The sequence below is a fragment of the Cydia strobilella genome, chromosome 4 (genome assembly GCF_947568885.1).
Source record: "Cydia strobilella chromosome 4, ilCydStro3.1, whole genome shotgun sequence".
NCBI lineage: Eukaryota > Metazoa > Arthropoda > Insecta > Lepidoptera > Tortricidae > Cydia > Cydia strobilella.
The window spans coordinates 21,693,978-21,717,763 of record NC_086044.1 but is presented as its reverse complement, the minus strand read 5'-3'; the positions used below and the strand labels follow the sequence as shown (position 1 = coordinate 21,717,763).

At 40.0% G+C, this 23,786-nt stretch overlaps 2 protein-coding genes across 2 annotated transcripts in view; both read left to right on the top strand.

Moving 5' to 3' along the window:
* The first annotated feature begins 9,990 nt into the window (after positions 1-9,990).
* Positions 9,991-10,943, top strand: LOC134741190 (uncharacterized). The gene has a single exon (XM_063673965.1). It carries the CDS (start codon positions 10,075-10,077, stop codon positions 10,813-10,815), a length of 741 nt encoding a protein of 246 aa, XP_063530035.1. The 5' UTR covers positions 9,991-10,074; the 3' UTR covers positions 10,816-10,943.
* A 5,135-nt stretch (positions 10,944-16,078) lies between these two features.
* Positions 16,079-23,786, top strand: part of LOC134740851 (putative mediator of RNA polymerase II transcription subunit 26) — a 37,049-nt gene continuing 29,341 nt past the window's right edge. Inside the window, exon 1 of the mRNA XM_063673503.1 lies at positions 16,079-16,226. Within this exon, the coding sequence (XP_063529573.1) occupies positions 16,216-16,226 (11 nt within the window). The 5' untranslated portion in view covers positions 16,079-16,215. The remainder of the gene's footprint in view (positions 16,227-23,786) is intronic.

Genomic DNA, 23,786 nt, shown 5'->3' with positions numbered 1-23,786 from the left:
GGCGTGATGTTTATTACCTGGCACACCAGGAGGCACCCCCGGTATATGTGGCTGCGGCATGTTGTACGGTTTGAGGGGTTCCCGCATGAGGTGGTGGTAGAGGTTGAGCGCGTCGACGAGCTCGGCGGAGAGCTGCGTGAGGCGTGATGTTTATTACCTGGCACACCAGGAGGCACCCCCGGTATATGTGGCTGCGGCATGTTGTACGGTTTGAGGGGTTCCCGCATGAGGTGGTGGTAGAGGTTGAGCGCGTCGACGAGCTCGGCGGAGAGCTGCGTGAGGCGTGATGTTTATTACCTGGCACACCAGGAGGCACCCCCGGTATATGTGGCTGCGGCATGTTGTACGGTTTGAGGGGTTCCCGCATGAGGTGGTGGTAGAGGTTGAGCGCGTCGACGAGCTCGGCGGAGAGCTGCGTGAGGCGTGATGTTTATTACCTGGCACACCAGGAGGCACCCCCGGTATATGTGGCTGCGGCATGTTGTACGGTTTGAGGGGTTCCCGCATGAGGTGGTGGTAGAGGTTGAGCGCGTCGACGAGCTCGGCGGAGAGCTGCGTGAGGCGTGATGTTTATTACCTGGCACACCAGGAGGCACCCCCGGTATATGTGGCTGCGGCATGTTGTACGGTTTGAGGGGTTCCCGCATGAGGTGGTGGTAGAGGTTGAGCGCGTCGACGAGCTCGGCGGAGAGCTGCGTGAGGCGTGATGTTTATTACCTGGCACACCAGGAGGCACCCCCGGTATATGTGGCTGCGGCATGTTGTACGGTTTGAGGGGTTCCCGCATGAGGTGGTGGTAGAGGTTGAGCGCGTCGACGAGCTCGGCGGAGAGCTGCGTGAGGCGTGATGTTTATTACCTGGCACACCAGGAGGCACCCCCGGTATATGTGGCTGCGGCATGTTGTACGGTTTGAGGGGTTCCCGCATGAGGTGGTGGTAGAGGTTGAGCGCGTCGACGAGCTCGGCGGAGAGCTGCGTGAGGCGTGATGTTTATTACCTGGCACACCAGGAGGCACCCCCGGTATATGTGGCTGCGGCATGTTGTACGGTTTGAGGGGTTCCCGCATGAGGTGGTGGTAGAGGTTGAGCGCGTCGACGAGCTCGGCGGAGAGCTGCGTGAGGCGTGATGTTTATTACCTGGCACACCAGGAGGCACCCCCGGTATATGTGGCTGCGGCATGTTGTACGGTTTGAGGGGTTCCCGCATGAGGTGGTGGTAGAGGTTGAGCGCGTCGACGAGCTCGGCGGAGAGCTGCGTGAGGCGTGATGTTTATTACCTGGCACACCAGGAGGCACCCCCGGTATATGTGGCTGCGGCATGTTGTACGGTTTGAGGGGTTCCCGCATGAGGTGGTGGTAGAGGTTGAGCGCGTCGACGAGCTCGGCGGAGAGCTGCGTGAGGCGTGATGTTTATTACCTGGCACACCAGGAGGCACCCCCGGTATATGTGGCTGCGGCATGTTGTACGGTTTGAGGGGTTCCCGCATGAGGTGGTGGTAGAGGTTGAGCGCGTCGACGAGCTCGGCGGAGAGCTGCGTGAGGCGTGATGTTTATTACCTGGCACACCAGGAGGCACCCCCGGTATATGTGGCTGCGGCATGTTGTACGGTTTGAGGGGTTCCCGCATGAGGTGGTGGTAGAGGTTGAGCGCGTCGACGAGCTCGGCGGAGAGCTGCGTGAGGCGTGATGTTTATTACCTGGCACACCAGGAGGCACCCCCGGTATATGTGGCTGCGGCATGTTGTACGGTTTGAGGGGTTCCCGCATGAGGTGGTGGTAGAGGTTGAGCGCGTCGACGAGCTCGGCGGAGAGCTGCGTGAGGCGTGATGTTTATTACCTGGCACACCAGGAGGCACCCCCGGTATATGTGGCTGCGGCATGTTGTACGGTTTGAGGGGTTCCCGCATGAGGTGGTGGTAGAGGTTGAGCGCGTCGACGAGCTCGGCGGAGAGCTGCGTGAGGCGTGATGTTTATTACCTGGCACACCAGGAGGCACCCCCGGTATATGTGGCTGCGGCATGTTGTACGGTTTGAGGGGTTCCCGCATGAGGTGGTGGTAGAGGTTGAGCGCGTCGACGAGCTCGGCGGAGAGCTGCGTGAGGCGTGATGTTTATTACCTGGCACACCAGGAGGCACCCCCGGTATATGTGGCTGCGGCATGTTGTACGGTTTGAGGGGTTCCCGCATGAGGTGGTGGTAGAGGTTGAGCGCGTCGACGAGCTCGGCGGAGAGCTGCGTGAGGCGCGCGTGGCGCGCGTCGGCGCGCTGCAGCGCCGCGTCCACCACGCCGGCCTGCCGCAGCGCGCGGGCCTGCCGACAATGTACTAGGTTCTCACTCTCTCACTAAGCAAAATATGAGACGCAAATACACATTGCTAGTTTAAGTGTCAATAATTGGATTTACCTTATTCCCGTTTGAACGACTCTTTCTAATGCACTGCTTTTGCAGTAATAAATCTCTATTTAACATAACTTAAGTTACCCCAAGGTATAATGCCATATCTCAACATGAATCATACGTAACCATGGTAGCATAGTAGGGTTACTATGATGTTTTGAACAGAAATAAGTGTCAATAACCGGTTTAAGTGCCAATCATTGGATTTACCTCGTGCCTAGCGAGATCCTCTTCCCCCGGGGCCGGTGCTTCAGGACTAGCCTCGTGTAACGCGAGCAACGCCGCGTCTAACGCCGCTTCATCTATTCCCGGGTCCTCCTCTTCCTCTTGAATAGGACCGGAGGAGGCCGCGAATTGGACGCTCTTGCCGCCTGAACGCGGCTCGATTTCTGTGGAGAAGCCATTTGGTTACAGCTAGAACATCAAAGTAACAGACAATGCTCCAATGTGATGGAATATAGTGTGAAATGGAATCGCTTCGCGGTTACCGCAAGAATTAGTTAGGTATTCGTATTCGGCAAACTTCATATTCGGCCCATCTCTAATAGGTATGCAGTGCTATAGATGTCTTAGAGTATACTAACTTGGAGCAGGCTCGAGATCGGAGCTGACAAAGTTGGCAGGGAAGAGTCCCTCGCCGCGCTCGTTGCTCCCCTTCCACCAGTTGGGGTCGCTCGCGTCCGTCACCCACACTAAAACAAATTTTAAGTTATACAGTTTTGGTTTTATTTTTAAGAATTGCAAAATTATACAATGATATTCCGGCCTCTCGGGGAGATGACATATTTAATGATAAAGGAAAATAAAATTTTAAAATGCGGCCCGGAAAGTAGAACAGCCGGACAGGGCCTGAACGCTTTTTTTTGTCTCATCTGAAACAGACGCTTCGGCTCGCTCGGTTAATAAAGGTATGGTTATGGTACTTAGGTCGGTACGTCGTACGGTCTAGTTTACCCTCCGGGTTGAAAGGTCAGATGGCAGTCGCTTTTGTAAAAACTAGTGCCTGCGCCAATTCTCGGGATTACTTGCCAAGCGGACCCCAGGCTCCCATAAGCCGTGGCAAAAGCCGGGACAACGGTTACTTAAAGTTACTTAAAGGTTAGCTGGAAGAGATCCCTTAAGGGGATAAGTTCGCCTTTGTACAAATTTACTGTATTCTCTCTGTGTTATGTATTTGTTTTGTGTAATAAAGTGTTTACTACTACTACTACAACGAGAGGAAGATGATAAATGGTACTAACGTATCTCTCCAGCTAAAAACGTCAGTTCATTATCCTCAGCGGCCTCAAAGTCGTAGAGCGCGCGCACTTTCCTGGGCGCGGGGGCGGCGGGCACCGGCGTCGGCGTCGGCGTCGGCGCGGCCGCCTCGTCCACGCGCGGGTACAGCGCGCCGCCGCCGGTCACACCGCCGACGCCGACGCCGCCGCCGCTCTCGCGGAGGGACAGCTCTATGGCGCGCGCGAGGTCGTCGTGCTCGCGCGCGGCGGCGGCGGTGGTGGCGGATTGGGCGGGCGCAGCGACAGGTTCGTTGGTTTCGAAATCGTGGCCTGTGGAATAATGAAACGGCTTTTAACTGGACTCGACGCACTGCATGACATATTTCCCAACAATCCAATGGTGAACAACTTTTCACATTCAACCCAAATAGACGCCCACCTGGCTTCGACAAACCGCGCCGAGTATGGAATCAACTAAACCGCATTCGAACAGGCGTTGGAAACTGTACTTACCACTGGCATAAATGGGGCTGGTGTGACTCCCCTCAGTGCATGTGTGGTGACCCCGAGCAGACGGTCAAACACATTGTTTTGGAATGCCCTCTCACCAAATTCAAGGGACGGATTGAAGACCTCGCGAACCTCAGTGAAAGGGCCATCGAGTATTTGAAGAGTGCAAACCTCAATCTTTAGATTAGTATTTAATTTAAATCCAGTAACTGTAATGCCATACGATAAATAAATAAATAAATGACATATTTGCATTGCGCTTGTTGTTACCAAGCGTCTCTGTACTTAAATCGTTCACCGTTTTTGCATGTTACCCTCTCCCATTTACATTTAAGCAAAATTATTGTTTTCTCAGTAAGTGATTTATGTAAATCTTTTAAGAAATAAATGTCTTAAACCGTAACTAATAAAATAGCTATAGTTTAGCAAAGGACTGTCTCCTTTCGAACAGACAGAGAGAATCATACTATCTATGTTTCACACTAGTAGCTACTAGCACCCAAAAGAAAAGGATGAGTATACTGTTAGAAGTATTAGAACAATTTAAATTATTTACAGAAAATACTTTAATTTGTTCTTATTTTAAGTAGAAACACTAGTATATAAATTATAAACTGAAATAAATGTCATATACTAATAAAAAGTGACCAAGGCCTCCAGTGCCCCAGCACCTGCCGCGATAGCAGAGGACGCTGGTTCGATTCCAGCCTGGGGCACTGGAGGCCTTGGTCACTCTTTCTTAGTATATGACATTTATTTCAGTTTAGGATGAGTATAGTTTTTTTTGTTCTTATTTACTGACAATTTGGTTTGACCAACTATAAAACACATGATAACGGGTTAAACCCGGAACCTTGAGAACTTCTCTGATGTGCAGCGAGCCGCAAAATTGCATGGACACATGAATGGAATTCCTTCATAAATTGGCCATGCACTTTTGCATCTAGATGTACATTGGTTATATCGAAGGTTGGCGAGTTGCAGATCGCCTCTAAACTCATTATCCGCACATTTGTATAATACTATTTTTTATTTTTTATTATATGGTTTTGTTATTCAATTTAGTGTAAGTTGTGTATTTTTAATTTTATTTGTATTGTAATATTTAACATGTGTTTTTGATATTAATGATTGATTAATTTTCTTAACAAATCCCTTAGTCGGCGCGCGCGGCTGGGCTCGCCCATTACCAGTCCGCCGGACGATATCAGCCTGTCAGTTAGAACAAAAATTTGACAGTTCCGAACAACTGACAGGCCGATATCGTCCGGTGGACTGGCAATGGGCCCCTTAACAGACGACAGAACTAGTGAAGAGAGTCGCATTAGACCTCGAGTGCGAGTGTCGAGTGAATCTTATCTGTATATTAAAGCTGATTCTTGTGGTAATTTTACTCTGACCAATTATTAATTATACTTTTAAGAGGCCGGTGTCGATTTTAGTAGCAAAATGTAAAATTAATAGATTTAGTCGGTGAAATTGTACACCTTTTGTTACCTAATTGAAATAACAAGTACTGGTTTCTATTAGCACGTCTTCTTATCTTACCTTTTATCAGTTCAATTTTTTGAAAACAGACTCACTAAATTAGTAATGTTTGCTTTTCTGATGGACGTTTAGGTAAACGCGCGTAAAGCATTGATTTTGTCGCTCTTATTTGTAAATTTCGTAAAGTTTGGACTGCTAAACATGGTAGTTTTGTATTACACATATCCTGTACTTGACGTTTATCAGACTACATTTTTATTATTATGACTTTGAAGTAGTGTAAATGAAAGTTAGACGAAATCAATTTTCTCCAGAAATTACTTCGAAACAAGTGACAATATCTCTGAAAATCGACTTAATTTCAACGTAATTTTGATACTTAAACAATCTACAACATTTGCTGAAACTATTCTTGTACATCAATTTGTATAATTTTAAACAAAACGTGTGTAATTTCAACGACTAATCTAATCTATCAATTTTACATTTTTGCTCCAAAATCGACTACGGCCTCTTAATTCAAATATTACACAGAATAGCATGCATGGCCTGTAAATGTAATATAATAGTACATTGTGCAACATGGGGCGTAAGTTAAATATTGCAAACGAGAGTATAGTTAAATCGCGACGGCTTGCCGGAGCGATTTATAGACTCGAGTTTGGAATATTATTACGCCTCGAGTTACACACAATGTTTTTCATCACACTTGCGATACAAAAATGAAGTATAAAGACGAAAAAACTGTTAATTATAATACGATACACTTCATAACTCCCTAGGGAAAACGCTTTTTCTATAGTTCCCGCTAAGCCTGCGTGCAATTCCACATTTACTGAGCGAGTGTGATGAAAATGTAATTTAGTAATAAGCTAGATATAAGACATATTGTGTGCCCTGACAGGGTGTCATGGAAGCTTCCTGAATAACTTTAATAACATCCCATGTACATGGCTTTACAAATAAACATCTTATCTTATATAACTGTCAAAGCTTTAGCGTAGGAAGATGTTAATTAAAAATTGGAATTGTCTCAACTGACTCCACAAGACAGGCCTAGCCATGTATAATTTTTTGGTAAATAAACTATTTTTTTTCTATAATTTGGCAGTAAAATGACGCTATAATTCAACTTACCTTCAAGGCGTAACTTCAGATACAGCGAACGAACCAAATCAAGCTGCGGATCTCCTTTAAACTCATTATCCGCCCATTTCTTTAACAATCCTCGTAGTTGGCGCGCTACAGGGGGTTGAGCTCGCGCTAACAGACGACGGAACTCGTGAAGAAAGTCGCGAGAGGCGACCTCTAGGAGGAAGTTGCGACCGCAGTTGGAGACGCAGGCGTCGAGGAGGGTCGCGGCCTAGAAGGAATAATTATGTTAAAAGTGTTGGGTATAATAAACAACGAGTTTGTGAAGAAGTCATTGAAGATTGTAGAAGATATACAGTGCATGTACACCTGTATAGGTAGAATCTTGGTGAAACAAACTCAAAATATTGTACCCAACACCTACTTATGTAACCCAATATTCATATGCAAATAAATCATTAATTCATTCAAGAGTTGTATAGTCTGGAAAAACGTTTTTACCGCAGCAGCTGATTGCTTGCTGGTTGATTGTTCAAAAACTTATAAGAAAGTTGAATTTTATTCACATGTGAGGCAAAGTAATCAAATGCAAATTTTTAGTTGTTTTCTTATGTTTGCTGGTAGAATTGACTTTTAAATGATGATTTTGAATGATTCATATTGAACAACATTCGTTTTGAATCTATTTGCTTTGATTTTCTTGGATATTTTAGAGTTAGTATTTTCCTTGGGTTGGTGTGGTGAAAAGTTATGTGTTTCACTTGGTAGCAAAATGTGTTGAAACCCTCGCAACCCTCAAGAGCTTACCGTACTTTCAGCAGTTTCAGCCGAAGTCCCAAGCGCAGGCTGTGGGTTCTATTTACTTTATCAGTGATATCTACGTTGTGAGCATACCTTACTGAGTTTATGGCCTATTGCTATAGCTTCATCAGCTCAATAACCTAACCATACCTTTAGTTGAACATGAGGGTCGGTGTGGGCCAATCGACGAGTGACGGCGCGCAGACAGTCCCTTGCAGCGGTCGCCCCAGCGCCCGCACGGTCACAGATCTCTAGGATTAAGGCCCAGTCTTCGCTCGAGTTGTTCTCGTTTGTCGCCTTTTCTGTATTACACATAGAAAATATATGTAAGACTTTGAATTTGTTATCAAACATATATAAAACTGAGGAATGGAGTTGCTTGTAGACCACCATCTTTATTATTAAATTGTTTTTGCTCATTAACGTTGTTTAAAGTGTAATACTGATAACTGCATCTGCATAATAAGTATGCAGTGAAGTAACGTGGAAGTGTGCGGATAATGAAGAATTAATCTTGATACAAGTTTAACCTCCATTCTGGCGTCAAACCAAGTAACTCCATGTGGCCCTTGTAAAACCAGCTATCTCCTTACAAGAGCTCATAATATAACTACCAAACAATGTTGCACTCTATTAGCATTTGCACAATTCCTATTACCAAATCAAAATACGTCGTCATTGGCAAAAACCTTCCTGAACCTACAAGAGGGGAAAGCCACATTTTAATTTTAAAAAAACAGGAATGTAATTTTACAAGTCACACACAACATACAATCAATTTAGTAAAATCTCAAGGCTATTCTCAAATATCTAAGTTTTAAAAAGTTTGACAAATCTGGCAGCTCTCTGAATTATATCAAAATCCTGATCACATTTTTAAATTTCTAAATTAATCTTGCAAAGTCAAAGCAAAATTGCTATTAGCAGGGCCATATTTCAATGGCAACCTAGCAATGGTTTTGAGGTAGGTAGAGAAGGGGCCCTATGTCGTAGTATATTGTAGTGGCTGGGACTACTCTACTTGCTCTATCCATTATTAGATTATGAATACATCTTTCCATGTACCGATCCTTATTAAAACCTAAACGCACGTGGAAATAAATATGTGAAATCGTTGATCATAAACTGTTACTTTATGAGTCATCAGCGTATCAGTTTCTCTACTACGTAGTAGAGGTGATCCGTGTCTACTACACTCAGATTATATGATTCATTATTTAAGTAACTAAATAAAATTTATGATAAGATAATCAATTTTGATAAGTGCTACTTATATTAGATGCAGTTTTTTTTTAATAAGAGTGATTCAAGAGCAAGGTCTATATGTATAATTTGTAAAGGTTTTGTGTAAATTAGTTGAACTACCCGTACGAAGCCAGGGCAGGTCGCTAGTTAAATATATGAAGTGGTGAACAAATATTGTTTTGTGTATAGCTTCGCTACATTGTGCAAGACTAGAACTCAAAAACATTTTGGATTCCTTTTAATTCAGTTTCTTTCGGTGTCAGTATACAATGTAGCAGTTCATGTCAGGATATTAAAGTTGTAATATAATTATTGCATAATTATATTGATTAGTGCAACAGCTCTGTAATTAAGCATTAGCTGAACATGGAATATATCACTGATGATTTCCCAGTCTTAATGTCTACTAGAACAATGTCATGATAAAGTAAATTATACCTAGATACACTTGAAGGCAGCGATGCAAATACGAAGGCCAACTATGCAGTTCCTTCTGCCTCCCGCAGAGAAACGTAATCAAACCAGCTTGTTGTGCAAGCGACCACAGCGCCCCGCGTCACGCCGGACGCCGCCTAGCCAATCTGATTACTGATAATTAACAAAACACGTACCGACATCTTGGTCGAAAGGCGATGAGTTCCCGAAAATCCCCATTGCTTTCTTGTTCACTGTCGAACCACGTTCACATTAAGTCGTGCTTGATCACTCCGCGCGAATCATTTAAAGCGAACCAAACTTAATGTAGGACGGCTGATGATAATCAACGGGATTTAGGAGAAAACAACAAAACAATGAATCGCTTCAGTGACAACACTTTTCATTGACATTACTGATAATGACAAACACGTACGATTTTGACAAGTGACGTCATTGTAACGATTGTGTTGCCACAAAAAATAAATAATAAGAATGCGTTCAGCGCTGACTTAACGAAGTAACTATAGTCTGTCAATCCAGAAAAAAGCGTCATATTTAAAAACTTTAGGCGCGAAAGATAACCGCCCCACAGAAAATTTGAATTTGACTCGATAATTAATAATCCGTAGTTTCAACTCTACAGGCAGCTTTTTAAGTAGATAAGGGCTGCGACTATGAAATATTTAGGCGCGCTGCTTCTCAAATACTCAGATCCACTACACGTTTTATTTTATTTTAGTTTTAATTTGGTTTGGTTTGGTCGTATTCATTTCTGTTGACCCGGATATCCTTAATGTGGAATGACAGCGCGAAGTCCAAACGTCAACCACCCATCAAAATTGTAAAAATTAAAAATATCTATAAATCCTTGCAAAATTGTTCAACGCTGTTCACTTTATTTCTAATATGGAAATGGAAATAGATATCGAACCTAAAGACCAAAATATTAGAAAAATCGAAGATGTCATAGACTTGCAGAGAGCTAAAGGAAGTTACAATCCTAGGCAGGTGGCTTTTACTTTACCGTCAGAATCAGAGCACACGGTATCTGCAAACGTAGCAAAGAGTTTAGAAACTGTGCTGTCGGATTCGAAATCTAAAAGTAGCAGTAAGAAGCAATTCAAAAAGGGCACTCGTCAAAAGGGGCAAGTGCCGGATGTACTGTCTTGGCCTAGTGATTCCGACATCACTGTACTGAGGATGAAGCTAATGGACGCAACAAATTTGAAGGATAATGTGTCTAATATTGTAACAGGGGATGGTCTCCATCAACCGGATAGCTCCTCAATGGTTAACCTGGCAACACTGATACTTCAATCTCAAACTGCTTCAAAGCACAGCGTCTTGGAAGAGTACTTGGTGCCTCTAACTTCTTGGGAAGAGAAGAATGCCGAAGCTAAAGTGTGCTTCGATGAAAAAGAGCCAAATGAAGAAATAACAGTTTTCCGCACTGTTACGCAAGAAGCACTTTCTTTTATCAAAAAGAAGTACCTTTCTTCTGAAGCTCTTAGCTCAAGGGACAGCGGTTATTTCGCGAATAGACCGAAGAAGTGCAGAATCGCTAGATTTTTCCGTCTCTACTTTTGTCCTTGTTGCTCATGCCTTTACGAAATAGAGAGGATGCGGCAAACATCATCAGAAGCCTGAAGTAAGAAGACACGGTATCTCCTATGGCTCTACAGTGAATCGTTAGTAAGTTGCTTTTGTACATAATTTTACTGTTGTATATTTTTTTGTTGACTTTACTTTTGTGTTGGCTGATATGAAACGTACCAAACAAACGCAACAACGTTTTTTATTACATTCGTTTTCTGATTAGCTTTCCTTTACGACGGCCAGAAAGACACGGGATTAAAGCTGGATGTATATGCTAGGTCAACTTTAGGAGATGCAGTCAACGGTTGTCTGTTATAGGCAGCAATAGTGTTACAGCGATATTATTCCACCACCTCTCACCGAAATTGAACTAAAATGTGAATCGGGCCTTACGTTATCGTCTTTAGAAGGCCTACATCAAAAATCATGCTCGGAATCGGAAGAACCTCAGTCTCCATGCTAACAACAGCTTATATTAATCACATTTAAAATCGGGTCTATCGCGAATTGATTTTGTTACCTTTATTTACCGACGTTTCGACACGTTTCACTGGTCGTGGTCGCTGCTAACTGATGTCTATAAATGTCAAAACAGAGATTTGTGTGACTAGCAACAGCTTAGGCTACGTTTTAATGTAGAGAGTAACGTATTCATACATATGTATGTTGCAGCACTTTCAGCCCTCTCGGCTTGAGTTTACTTGGAAATGCAGGTCGAAGCACTCCACACGAAATGTTGCCAACAAAACACATTGAACGCCTTTAAGTTCACAATAGCAACATAAATGTTATTGGTCGTATGGCTTTTCTACCGGAACAACTTAGCCTTGAATCTTAACTTATCGTTCTTTTTTAGTTACGCTTGACTGATAACATGACCATTTTTATTTTTTCCTCTCTTCTTTTCGGCTACGTACTTACCTATTCAGTTTACGTAAGCTTGAGCGCAGTCTATAGAGTTTTCCAACCCACCTTAAATTGAACTTTCCAAAAACCTGATTATCATATTGGGCCAAGTGGGCCAATCAAGCAAGCAAGCAAGCACAGAAAATAATTGTGTGTATTCCCTGGAAGCAAGGTTACTGCGGTCTTGTTCTACTGCAAAAAAAACTGCATGCAAAACTTTACTGTATTCGCTATCCTTTGCTAACCCATTGAAACTACACCTTAAGGCGACCAGTACCTATACCTATTAAATATGCGAGTTTCGATTTTCGCGGTAGGCACCCGGACGTCCTTGTGGATAGTCTGCATTCTCGCCATTATTCGTGGGTGATTCATTTCGCCTCAATGGAGGCTGATATGTTCGTATTACGAAGGTGCACCGTTGCCAATTGATATTAGACCTAGCTTTCTAGGAATAGAGTTTTTAGGGTCGAATTTTGAGTTTGTACGACGAGTTAAATGTATGAATACCTACAGTCAAGTATAAAGGTAACCGACTCCTTCTTTTATAGGTCTACCACTTTTTAACTGAGACTGTGATTGCAGTCAAGTTTGCCCTATAAGTGGGACACACTAATTATCTATGTACTTACATACTTACTTACTCCGTTGACTCAGCGACCCAAAATGAGACTTAGTCTCCGACACAAGACAGCGCCACTTTTCTCGGTCCTGTGGGTCCTTCTCGCCAATTGGTGCCTCGAAGTTCGCGCAGATCCACCTCCACCATGTCGCACCTATTTGGGAACTGTCAACAGTAAAGTAACCGGACACAATATATTTATATGGAATAATTAATTCTGAAATAATCTTGACAATTTAAGCGATTGTATACAGTGTGGAAAAAAATTATGGGCCCTGGTGGGAAAGTGCCTTAAAACCTTAAGTTAGCTTATGTTACTTAAAGAAAACATTATTTTATTTTTAAAAAGAAACAAAACTGCATTCATAGATTTTTTTTAATTCGCTTGTCTCGCCTGGGAATCGAACAGACTATAAATTTCAAAAAATACCTTAATACTCGTTATTTTATTGTATTAGCTAGTATAGACTATATAATTATAGACTAGTCGATACAGTTAATGTATAACATTTCTCCACGAAACATAAGGTTTTACACTCGTTTGTCGTACAAAAAGATCCATAAAATCGAATATTTAGTACTCAAGAATATTTTTAGACAAGCGAAATTGAAAAAAAAAGAATAATCTTTGTGCAGTTTTGTTTCTTTAAAAAAATAAAAGAATTTTTCCTGCAATAAAATGTGCTAACTTGAGGTTTTAAGGCACTTTCCCTCCGTCCGGCCCATTATTTTTTTCCATCCTTCTTCGTTCCGGATGCCATGAAAGTTGTCAATTATTTTAGTATTAGTTACACGATATTCAATTAGCAAATTACAAACATCACAAAGATTGATACAATTTTTTCCATCGATTTCATCAAAGTAGCAGGCGCAAACCGTTCTTTTAATAATTGCTTTTTGATTTTGATCAAATAAATTGATCTATCAATTGCCTTATACGCGCGCCGTCATGGCATCAATTCGAGGTATTGTGCGCAGGTTACCTAAGTGCCTGACTTAGTGAAAAGACTTGAAAAGTTGGGCAAATATTTGCTAATTTTCTTTGAAACTTGGAAAGCTTGTAATTTGTCGTATAATTAGGTTGTCTGGTTTTCTGGTTTAAGATGTATTTGAGACAGTGTTGCTCTGATAGTTGTGGTGACAAGAATAAACATCAGTTTTTTACTTTTTACTTTTATCAGTTGAAGAGTCGGAAGAATTTAGGAAATGTGAAAGTCTAATAAAATTTTAAAGGCAGGGGTGGGGCACTAAAGCTTTTTGGAGGTTTTTAAGAAGAAACCAACCTGGAGGACATTTAGGAAGAGCCATAACATTTAATAAAATCACCATCTGTGCAATGTCAGGTGATCAGCGAGCAGACGCAAATCTGTAACTGCCTTGAACCATATCTACTAAGATCACAGAAATGTATAATTTTCTTCAGTGTTTCAAAAATAGTATGTAAAAGTTTTTACCTTTAATACACTACGTAACTTTGTAGACTCGAGTTGTTAGAGTGTTGTTGGACTTATGGATTTCATCATCATCATTTGCTCTTGTCGGTAGAGTAATTGCCAATCCTTTCTTTCCTGAGCCAGTCTTTTGATTTACTAGTACGATGCATTCTCTTTTACTTGGCTCAGATGTGTGATTCTAGGCTTTCCACTGCCTCTCATCTTTTCAATTTTACCTTCCAGGATGTTTAGGAAAAAGTTGTCGTTTCGTATTAGGTGTCCTAACATCTTGCCTCTTATTAAATAAGGAATAGGCTTATGGTATTTAATAAACTTCGTCTTTCTCCTACCATATTCAAAACCTCTTCATTCGTCTTTCTTTCAGTCCAACTAATTCTTTCCATCCTCCGCCAACACCACATTTCGAAAGCTTCCAACCGTTTTTTTTTTGATTTATTAGTAATTAATTTTATCGGTATATTAACATAATCTAAAAGCAGTAATTTATAGGCACTAAATCTGTGCCTATCTGCAAGAAATTACTTCATAAGCTCGCTCCAGACTACGCGGCGCGAAGCCACAAACTCGAGTGTGGAGTCGATTTCGCGGTTAGCGAACTAGACTCCACACTCGCGTTGGTGGCTTCGCGCCGCGATTCGCGCGCGAGTGTGGAGGAAGTTTTATACAATGCTTATACTGGGCTACTAACATAGATTACCATATTGGGCGATTCAGGACTTGGCAAGTTCGGTATGGGACCAATGTGTAACCTAGGTAGGTTTTTTTCGTCACTAATTTATGCTTAGGGCTAATTTACAGAAGTTGCTCCTAGCTAAAGTTAAGTAAATATAATATAATATTAATAATTGTTAAGATTCTGCTTCTATGGGTTACTCTAATTATTACTTATACAACAATGGAGGTACTTGCAGGTACTCTGACCGGACTGATCCTTCACGATGTGTCCTCTTTGACTGCCTCGATCTAAGTGAACGAGTCTCACGAGCCAGTCCAACTGGCTCCCATGCCCCACTACCTAGCTACCCACCGTGTTGCCAGGTATTTTCCCAACTACCCCGTACTAATCGGGGTAACGCAATGATGTTGCCACATTATAATTATTATTCAACTGCTATCTGTCATGTAAACATAAATAAATCATGACATAATCATTTTTGTTTCCACGTTTAAACAACCGTAAAACGAAAATTGTAAAATTTAAATGAGAATATTGTATCCATTTTTTGAGTTTCGTTCCTACACTTCTGAAGGTAATGTTTTTAATACCTACATGATGATAGGACATTAGAAGGTGGCTAAAGGGGCCCACTGACTATCAGTCCGCCGGACGATATCGGCCTGTCAGTTGTATGGAACTGTCAAATTTTTGTTCTAACTGACAGGCCGATATGGTCCGGCGGACTGATAGTCAGTGGGCCCCTTTAGTTTGTTTCAAAACTTTTTAAACTTACTACAGGGTAGCACGTGCGTCTTCTGAACCAGACGACATTGTGGATTCAAATTCTGTACCTACTGTCCGCGTGCGAATTCCGTGCACGGCTGAGGAATGTTAGGAATGTTGGGCGTCATGACAAAGTGGTGTCATTTTGTACAAATTGTACGTACGGGCGCGGCGCACACCCTCCCACTTCCTCGACCTCCGAATGCACGGAATTGGCGCGCGGACAGTACATGTACTTAACCATCTTGAAATAGGTCAAATATCATTTGATATTTTCCAGTTACCTTTCGGTAAAGGAAAACCTATAGAGGAAACTAGACTAATCAGCGGCGGTTTGGGAGGGACTTGAATTGAGGGACTCACGCTTGTCCAAAGGGGAAAGGAGCGGGGGCTTTTGCACCAACCTTCCCTAAATCTAATACTTTTCCGTATGGGTTGGAAGGTCAAATGCTATTTTGTAAAAAACACTGCCAGATTTGCTCCTTCTTCAGGTTGCAACCGGAAAAGCGGTAAGATGAGGATGTGGTTTTAAACATCCGTTATCACAACCTTCAGAAGAGGTCTAACCATGGCCATAATTTCCACGAAAGATCACAAAATTATTGTGTCAAAAAAAAGTTACACAAATGGCTAATAGCAAAGTAAAGCAGGTAAAGTAAATATTGAAAATTATGAACAGTCGTAATAACTCGTAATAAGTGTTATAACGTTTTTCGCCCAATCATCTACGTACACAATTGGCGCGAAAACTTTCGTTTTCTAAGTTCAAACCGTCAATTGATTCGCAATCGAATCAAAGTCATCTGTTGACTTAACGGTTTTATTTGTGTTTTACCGAATTAGTTCGATTCGATCGACTCGCCCCACGTTGAAAATGCACTTATAAAGGCTGGAGAAAGCACAGCGCTCGCAGTCTCCGTCTAACCGCCACGCGTGTCGTGTTCCCGCGCTTTTTTGACGTTTATTTGTTTTAATTTAAACTTTTTAATCAGTGTTGCAATTCCACGGATTCGTTTCATCACATTAAAATGGATATAAGGTAATATTTAATTTTAATTGTTCTATTTTATGAGGCGTGTTTTCCGAAGGTACTTATTAAACATGGGATTTTCTATGTTGTAAGATGGTAATTTAGTTTCACTGTATTGAATGAAGAAGTTAATGGTTGATGGTGTGAATAAAAACATAAATACCTAATTAGACCGTACAAAACTTTGTTCACGGAACACTTATGGGATCTTTAATACTTACACTTAGATAGCTATTTAATATTAATTTAATAGTGTTGATGATTTTAAATTTTGACTGACTAACAGTAACAGCTCAGTATGGCATTACATAGTTAAATTAACGTTCAGTTAAGTGAACCAGACCTGGATAAGGGTTCTGTGATGGACAGATAGCAGGAACCTATTATTACAAATGGTCATTTGCTGTGGTAAAACACAGTTTCATGGCAATAATGTATATGCTACTGCAAACCCGTTTTCACTAGTAAAATAGTTTTCCGAAACGCTCTAAAAATTTTTGTTCAATAATTAACTGAAAAGTTCATTTATAAAGTAATATAATGCTATTTTTCAAAAATCGTATGGAAATAATAGGAACTAAGGATTTGAATCGTATAAATCTGAGTTCTTATATCTGATAAGTATGATTTACATGTAAAAAAAAAACTTATACCTTTCTTTTAGAAATCGGTTCAGTTGGTCCAGGGCCCTACCAATAGAAAATAAAAAGAAACTCATATGTACCTAATTATAATTGCAAACAAAAGTTTTAATTACTACATAATACAGGGTGGGCACAGGGATTCCGACACACTTTAACCATGAATTCTAGTGCCTATTTGGATAAAAAAAAAAGTAATATAACAATGCCATAGAAAGCCTAATTTACGAGATATTCAATTATTTAAGTAATTTCGAAGTTAAAAAAACTCAAGGCTAACACGCCCTTATGTGACGTAATCATACATACCAAGACACAAACAATCACACATGCAAAGCAGAAGTGTTAAAAATAGTAAACTTACCTGTCACCTGCTATAAAGACTAGACTATAAAGTGTCATATTGGTGTCGCATGTTGTCTTTTTCACTCTTTCAAACTAAAGATACGTTCACAAGTTAGTACTATCGTTAATTGATTTATTTTGTTCCAGAAATTAAGTAAATTAATTAGGCAATTTTGGACCCATGTTGATATAACATTTTTCTTTCGTAACACTGCCAGGAATCCACGGTTAAAGTCCTTAGTTCCACAAAAGAAAAATCCTTACAGTACCTTTTTAAGGCGGACTTAATGCCATAAGGTATTCTCTAATAGTCAACCTTAATAAGGCTAAGCACAGAGAGTAAGACAAACATTTTAAGAAAAAAAAAAAACAATGTTGATATGAAATTATTTACAGATTTGTATTATAAAATCAACACGCTAAAGTTACATCAGTTGCATAACACATAATCAGTCATTAATTTACATCTAAAAATAATCATCGTATAAATAATCGAGAAAGCGATTGTTAGCTTTCAGACTCGTCTCTCGCGAATCCGTTAATATATTAAGTAATAATAATGCAATATGTTGATACACTTTCTCTGGTAGCGCGAGTTATGAGATCGCGCGGACCTCTGGCTATTTGTGCAATTTGCATTCGTCAAGATGCTTTATTATTTTTATGCACATGTTATTTTCTGATGAATCACCATTAATTTTTCTGCCTTGTTTCAATTTCGAATGAGGATGTATCTGCATCTTTGTCTACAGGTTCTATAATATAGTAGGGTAAAATCGCATTATTTGGTGACACGCCTAATTCGGTGATACAAGTTTTGAAGCATGAGACCCAGGAAAGCTAGTGAATTAGGGCCTTTTAAACGGGACTCACGTCAAAGCCGCCGAAGCCGTGAAGCCGCGTGAGGTCCCATTTAAAAGGCAGGTAAATTACTTACCTTAATGTTCATTGGCAGTTTTGTTGTTGTAAATTCAATCCTTTTTCTAAAAAAAACCTGCAAATCGGGACACAAAAGTAGATCGAGTGGAAATACATCCACAGTTTCAAAAGAAGTAATGTAATTCCAAGTTTCATGCTTTCTGTCGGATGGAACCCGGAATTTGAAAATTAAATAGATAAAAATAGAATTAGAAACCCGAACTACCTATTGAACTTCAGTGACCACTAGTTTTGAGGTCATGGTCATTTACGATTAACATAGTGTAATAGATAGGTACCTACTGTAATGGATAGGTGGATTAGGGAGGTCAAAACTCTTTTCGCTGTCTGATTTGTGTATGCGTAGACTATAGAGTGAGGTTCGAAATTGCATGGCGAAATTATGAATGGAATCCATTCCACTGATAAGTGGCTTGCAAATGTACTTATAAGAAAAATATTTTACATTTTCTTTTTGAAATTACTTAACATGAGGAAAATTAAAAATACCACTTTGTCCTACACAATGATGTTGAAGACAGAAAATAAGTTTTTTTTTTTCGATACACTAGAATTTGATCTCCAGAAATTTACAGGTCCGAAGCAGATCCAAATTTAATGCAATTCAATGTAGTGTAGTTATCTTAATCTATTATACTATCATAAGATGCAAATTTGTGACACTCCAATAGGCCAATCCGAATGTACACTAATATAACTGATGTCATTCAGTTATCATGCATTTCGGTGGTACTTGTCCGTACATATTGGCGAGTTCGAGATGCATGATAACTAAATGACAATGATTCAGATATCATTTTGATGTCAGTGTACGTTCGAATGGGCCTGTAAGTCTCGTAACCATAAACTAGCAAGCCATCAAAATGGAAAGTGATCTGGTCGGTGCGTCAGCAAAACTTGTGTACGGATTAGTGCGGGATAGTTTGTATACATTGTAATTACAGTGATTACTTGCGCAGTTTCCCGCTGTGCCAGAGCATGCTTGAAATGTGTATACAATTTAAAATCTTATATCAAAGGCATACGTTCCAAAATGTGTAATTTAAATGGATGTACAGTATAATTGAAAAGCTCGGCATGCCTTATATAATCCGTGATTCCGTTACAATTTGAACTTCCTTCGTTCCTTAATTGAGGATATCTCCGGTATTTGATCAAAATTTTAACTGCCTCTCTATCGCTCAAATATGCAAAAGCGATAAAGAAACAGATGAAATTTCGATTTTCGGGTTTCGAGGTAGGCCCTCTGTACTACATGTCCGTTAACTCTGAATGACCTTCGGATTTAAGAAAGATACATCGGGAATCGGCGGTAACACGCGAAGTTGATACTGCTGTTCTGCTTTCTTATTAACTCACTAAACCGCAAAAAGTTAAGGATACCTATTATTGTCTCAATGTAAAATAAGCCCTAATTTAATGACATTGTGCTTAATATTCAGTTGAAGACTATATTGCGATTTGACTTTTTGTCATTAAAAGCAATCAACAATGTTTCCGGTTCCTGTAATTCAGGATCCTTGGATTCTGTAATGCGGGATCCTTGGATTGATTCAGGATACATTGAAGCTGTCAATAATGAGGAAACATTATCCGTGTTTCCCTCTTAAAGCCTTCCGGCAATCAAGCTCTTATTTAACTACAATATTTAATATTATTACGACTCTCTTTACCGACTTGACTTGAAGCTAACGTTACACCGAATTGACTTGAAGCTAACGTTATACCGACTTGACTTGAAGCTAACGTTACACCGAATTGACTTGAAGCTAACGTTATACCGACTTGACTTGAAGCTAACGTTACACCGAATTGACTTGAAGCTAACGTTATACCGACTTGACTTGAAGCTAACGTTACACCGAATTGACTTGAAGCTAACGTTATACCGACTTGACTTGAAGCTAACGTTACACCGACTTGACTTAAAGCTAACGTTACACCGAATTGACTTGAAGCTAACGTTACACCGACTTGACTTGAAGCTAACGTTACACCGAATTGACTTGAAGCTAACGTTATACCGACTTGACTTGAAGCTAACGTTACACCGACTTGACTTAAAGCTAACGTTACACCGACTTGACTTGAAGCTAACTTTGCAACAAAGTGAGGTATTGTCATTGTAAACGATTAGATTAGTTGTCTGTCAACATCTATTTTATGCATAATATATAGAGATGTAGATAGTTTCAGACTTCAATTAAAATACAAATTACAAAGTCGATTTCATTAATTTCATACTTCGATTACGTTAATCGCGTTTGTCATTGACCTTGATTAAATTGGAATGTGTGCAATTGTTTTATCAGTTCCCAGCGTGTACGGATTTGCTTGCGCGTGCGACTGCGCACGCAACCGGCCGCCATTTTTGTAGGAAACCGCCGTTTTTCGATCATATGCGGACATATTAAACTTGGTAATAGGAACTCGTAAATAAATTAACGTTTTAGTTTATTATGACTAACTAATAGCGCGTTCCTAATTATTATGTCAGTTTTTACTACCGCTATTAATTTCGTGTCGTCACTGATAATAGTTGATAGTGTAGTGATTTTTAATTAACAATGTGTTTTTATGGCATATAATAAAGAAAAAAGTAAGTATCGTAACATGTAAAATTACTTATTGAATTTTTACACGTTTTTAGTTTTGAGGAGGATCTACTAATTGAACTCTTCTCTATACCTAACTATTCTTCAACTATTATTCTTTTTTTTTTAATAATAAATAAATTGAAAAAATAATTATTATTTTCGAGTAATTACAATAGATATTTAAATATCAGTATGTATTCCCTACAATATAATCTGCTTGAATGCGTACGACTGTGTCATATATGTACTCATACATGACGATTTTCATTTTATTGCAGTTAAAAAGTAATTATAAACGAATTTATGTTATGCTGAACATTATTATTTATTAGCATAATCATGTGTCTACATAATATTTGCAATATCATCTACGCACAAGTACTTATACAGATACATAAATTAACATACAATTGTATTAAATTACGTGTATGCATACAGATTTGTTACACATAACACTCGTAACAGATATACTCAACATATGAAACACATTAGTCTTAATTAACGGCTTTCTCTTAATCTTTCTGCATAATCTTACATACATAAAGATAATTGTTACAAGTTTATATCGCATAGAGTTAGACCAAGACAAGACTGCAACGATTTTGATAGCACACGCAGTGCAGTGCCCTATTTATCAAAAGCTTGTAGCTTGTAATACAAGCGGAACTCACTTTTTGACAGCTTGTTAGAAAGGGACTTCCACTTGTATTACAAGCTAATAGCTTTTGATAAACAGGGCACAGGTGTTATTTTAAACGTCAAACTTCTATGAAATTATGACGAATAAATAACACTGGCACTGCGTATGCTATCAGAATCGTTGCAGACTTTTCTTTGTCTAACTCTAATAGGCTATTAGACGAGCAATATTTAGTTTTTTTTCTACTAGCGTCATCGAAAACGACTACAGTCAAACCAAGAAAAGTCTGCAGAGATTTTGATAGCACACGCAGTGCAGTGCCCTGTTTATCAAAAGCTTGTAGCTTGTAATACAAGCGGAACTCACTGTTTGACAGCTTTTGTTAGAAAGGGACTTCCACTTGTATTACAAGCTACAAGCTTTTGATAAACAGGGCACAGGTGTTATTTTAAACGTCAAACTTCTATGAAATTATGACGTATAAATAACACTGGCACTGCGTGTGCTGTCAAAATCTCTGCAGACTTCTCTTAGTCTAACTCTATAATAATTGGATCTGTGAGCTGTAGACCTTTAAGTCATTAGCTCTTTAGTCATTATCACAGCGAACTCGCTATGATCTTAAGTGCAATAGGCTCTAACTCGCGCTTAAGTCCTTTATGCCAATTTTCGCAAACTTTTTCCAACACACGCTAGCACGCTAACAACCTGCTTACGAAATTTCACGGGAATTTCAGTTGAGAAATGCGACCTGCAGAGCAGAACAACCGGACATACGAAAGCATTTTTGCCCAAGCTGGAACAGAGACCTTAGCTAACGCTCGGTCAATGATAAAATTTAACAAATAGGGCGTGCAGTATATTTTGTCGTAATAATAAAAAAAACACATCCATTCAACGTTACAACCTCACAACTCACAATCTGTACTTAAAGGGGCCCACTGACTATCAGTCCGCCGGACGATATCGGCCTGTCAGGTGTTCGGATCTGTCAAATTTTTGTTCTAACTGACAGGACTCCTGAACCCTCAACGGGATTCTCAGCACTTAGCATGATTTATATGTTGTGTTTACCATAAAAACTCAGCAAATTTTATCTGATATTTACTGATATTACTTACAATATAGATTGAAATGTTAAAATCTATTAGCCTACCATTAAACCACGGTGTACACTACCAAATGTAGCTCCCAAACCGTTGAAGTAGCCAAGTATTAACATACCAAAGATAGATATAACTCCGTAATAGATGGATACAGTCTAAGGAAAAAACGTGCCTCGAAAATCAAGAAAATTTGATTCTCGTTCAGAGGGCGCTACTAGTTTTGGCCTACAGTCGTATAGATGGCGTTGACGGTTTCGTTTGTTATTTAACAATTTTAACGCATATTAGTGAAAGAACATGGGTCAAAATCATAAAAATAATTAATGCAAATAAAAAAAATAATTTATCTATATTTAAATACATTCTATCGTATTTTTATAAATCTTCGTTTTTAGTTTTAAAATGTGTCGACAGATGGCAGTGAATTTACTGGGGTTACAAAATTTACTATGACAGTAACGCTCTAGTATCAGTTACTCTATGAACATACCAAAGGTATTATTTCACATACTCAACTCGGAAAGCCAAAGCCCCAGACGTATTGCACAAGTGCACACTCGAAATTATCCTTTATAGTTATAGCCGTAAGTGTCATGTGTCGTGTAATTAGTCAAGTTAGCATAGCTAATGGCGGGTCGCACGTGTTCTGTATTGTTTAAGAAGTTGGGTTAATGCTTAGGTGTGTTACAAGTTACAAGTTTACATATTGCTATAGTAGATGCAAACCAAACTGACGACCGGGGTTGTAAAACTTCTCATTCACACTAGCAGGGTGAGAATAGTAGATTGTTAACCAAGGGATGAAAGGCATTCGTTTCTGCCGAGGTATTTTGGCGCTCGAATGCAGTGAGAGCGCCAATATTTCGAGGCTGAAAATGATGCCTTTCACCCGAGTTAAACACTCCTTTTCATTTCGAATACGAGGAAAGTAAAATGAATGTGTTTGTTTAAAATATGACGAAGTATTAATTTTTACAGTAACTTTTGAGGGTACTTTCAATTAACAATATAGGCAAATGTATCGTTATTTGTAGAATGGAGAGTCAAATATCAGAATGGAATTTGTATAACAAATCCATTTAAACTCGAAATTTCAATTGCTTATCGTAAAAAAATTAAAAAAATCGTACTTCAAACGTAAAATGCTCTAGTGCAGACACGTATCATTTTCTGCACACCTTTTAGAACAACAATGACCCTCTTTCAGAGCATGAGAAATGAAAAGATAGTGATATGACCCTGCCCGCGCAGCATGGTTTCCCCTATCACTAAGTCCGTCACTTTCGCACTCACATACTTGT

Excerpts from the sequence above, each read along its gene's own strand:
- LOC134741190 (XM_063673965.1), top strand. The coding sequence starts at position 10,075 with ATGGAAATGGAAATAGATATCGAACCTAAAGACCAAAATATTAGAAAA.